The sequence below is a fragment of the Camelina sativa genome, chromosome 11, assembly GCF_000633955.1.
Source record: "Camelina sativa cultivar DH55 chromosome 11, Cs, whole genome shotgun sequence".
Lineage (NCBI taxonomy): Eukaryota > Viridiplantae > Streptophyta > Magnoliopsida > Brassicales > Brassicaceae > Camelina > Camelina sativa.
Window position 1 is genome coordinate 48,281,489 of NC_025695.1, and position 2,083 is coordinate 48,283,571.

General features: G+C 32.5%; 1 protein-coding gene across 5 annotated transcripts in view; it reads left to right on the top strand.

Annotated features, from left to right (window-relative positions):
- LOC104727150 (agamous-like MADS-box protein AGL27) overlaps positions 1,340-2,083 on the top strand; it is a 5,413-nt gene continuing 4,669 nt past the window's right edge. For all 5 annotated transcript variants that reach the window (XR_002034184.1, XR_002034183.1, XM_019232705.1 and 2 more), the window contains exon 1: positions 1,340-1,621. Coding sequence is in view for 3 of the 5 variants with exons in the window: in XM_019232705.1 (XP_019088250.1) it covers positions 1,437-1,621 (185 nt within the window). In the remaining 2 variants the exon portion in view is untranslated. The remainder of the gene's footprint in view (positions 1,622-2,083) is intronic.

Here is a 2,083-nt window from a genome sequence, read left to right on the forward strand (position 1 = left end):
CCCGGGCCTAAAACCGAAATCAGCGATTAAATTATGTGATTAAACGAATGTCCAAATAAACCCTTTTGATTAACTTAAAAAAAAAAAAAATCCAAAATTTATATATGTGCAAAAATTTATATATTTGCGTTATATACAGAGCCGGTCCAATGATTTAGTAAGCTGATAACAAAAAACAAATTACATTTTTAAGATTTGAACTTAGTACTTTTAAATAAAATTCCTATTAATTTGCCACAAGACTGAATACAAATTGAATTAAGAGTGTTGAATGTTGTTTATAAAAAAATAAGGGCCATAAGCTGTTGTTTCACCAACTTTCTCTAAGATTCGGCTATGGATATAGAGACTTTTTGAGATCGCTGAAAAAAATAGTATACTAAGAGAGTAAGAAAACACATTTAGTGCCTACTAACCTTGGAGAGGAGACCGGTTGATAGATAGCACACAGATTTTTATCAAAACCATCGTTGGAATTGTTATAGATTGACCGTTAAATAGTTAACGAGCATGTACTACATATAAAATGGTCAAGAATCAAGATCGCTCGAAGTGCCAATAAAAGTGTGTTATAAAATCTCTCAAACGCTTAGGAAAAAAAAAAAAAAAGCAAATACTTGAACATAATTAGTACCACCCATCTCATAAGATATATGGTAGTGAAATTGTCTAATTGTGGGTCTTACGCATAAACTATATATGTGTGTTATATGCAACATATATAACTTTTTTGGGGTGCATGTCATCTACATCCAATTTGATAGACTTCTATCCATATATGCGCGGTAGATTGTAGAAGTTGTATGATATGTTGATGTTGAAGATGACATAATGTTAAAATTTCTCCCAACATTATCTATAATTATTATAAATGGAAAGGTTAATCATCAATAATTTCTTGAAATATTTGAACTCAAATCTAATTGTCATCCATCCATTTTAGTGAAAGTTTGTATTTCGACCCTCTTTAAAAAGTTACATTATAAGATCCTTAAATAAAGAAACCGTACTACTGTCCAATCAATGTACTCCGAATTAATTTCATGAAATAAAAATCGATAGAATCAAACCAAACTTTTTGTACGGTGTCCCGATGATCGGACTAAAACCGGTCGAACCGACTGTTAATAGTCAATTTTTTAGCAACGCCGCCACAAGGTGTTCCGACTAGCGTAAGCAAAATTACAAAAGTAAAGAGATTACTACGACTCTTCGTCGCTTCAAAACACAACCGTTTCCACTTATTATTTTTTTCTCTCTCGTTTAACCAAAAAAAAAAAAAAAAAAAAAACCCGAAAAAGGGAAAAAAATAAAATAAGAGAGAAACGAAGTAACAAAAAAAAAAGAATAAAAAGAAGCAAAAAAACATTTGAGAGTCTCCGGACATTATTAGAACCAAATTAGGGCATAACCCTTATCGATCGGAGACAGAAGCCATGGGAAGAAGAAAGGTTGAGATCAAGCGAATCGAGAAGAAAAGCAGTCGACAAGTCACTTTCTCCAAGCGACGCAATGGTCTCATCGAGAAAGCTCGACAACTCTCAATTCTCTGTGAATCCTCCATCGCTGTCCTCGTCGTCTCCGGCTCCGGAAAACTTTACAACTCTTCCTCCGGCGACAAGTAAGCTCACTTTCCCCACTTCTTGGGTCTCACTTTGTGCCTTTTTCTCCTTTGTTTAATTATTTTTTCCCCATATAGAAACTTCAAATCTAGGGTTTTTTTTTTGGTTCCCTTTAACAAATTAACTGAGATCTACTCCTTGTCCCCCGTATGATGAGAGCTGATGCGTACGCTTAAACCTAATTTGAGATTAAACATTCCTGCCTTCCTGGAGTTCTTGGTGTTCGTTTCGTGCTTTTTTTTTTTCATTTTTAAATATAGATTTTCTTAAAAACAAATTTGCCTTTAGTTTTTACAAATTTTAGTATTGCATGTGTGATTCAAGAATTCTTTCTACACGTGGTGATGTGTTCTTAGTAATTTTTGTATCGCCAATTCATCTGTTGTTCACTTTCAAGATTCCTTTTTTTTTTTTTTTTTTTTTTTTTTTTTTTTTTTTTTTTTTTTTTTTTTTTTTTTTTT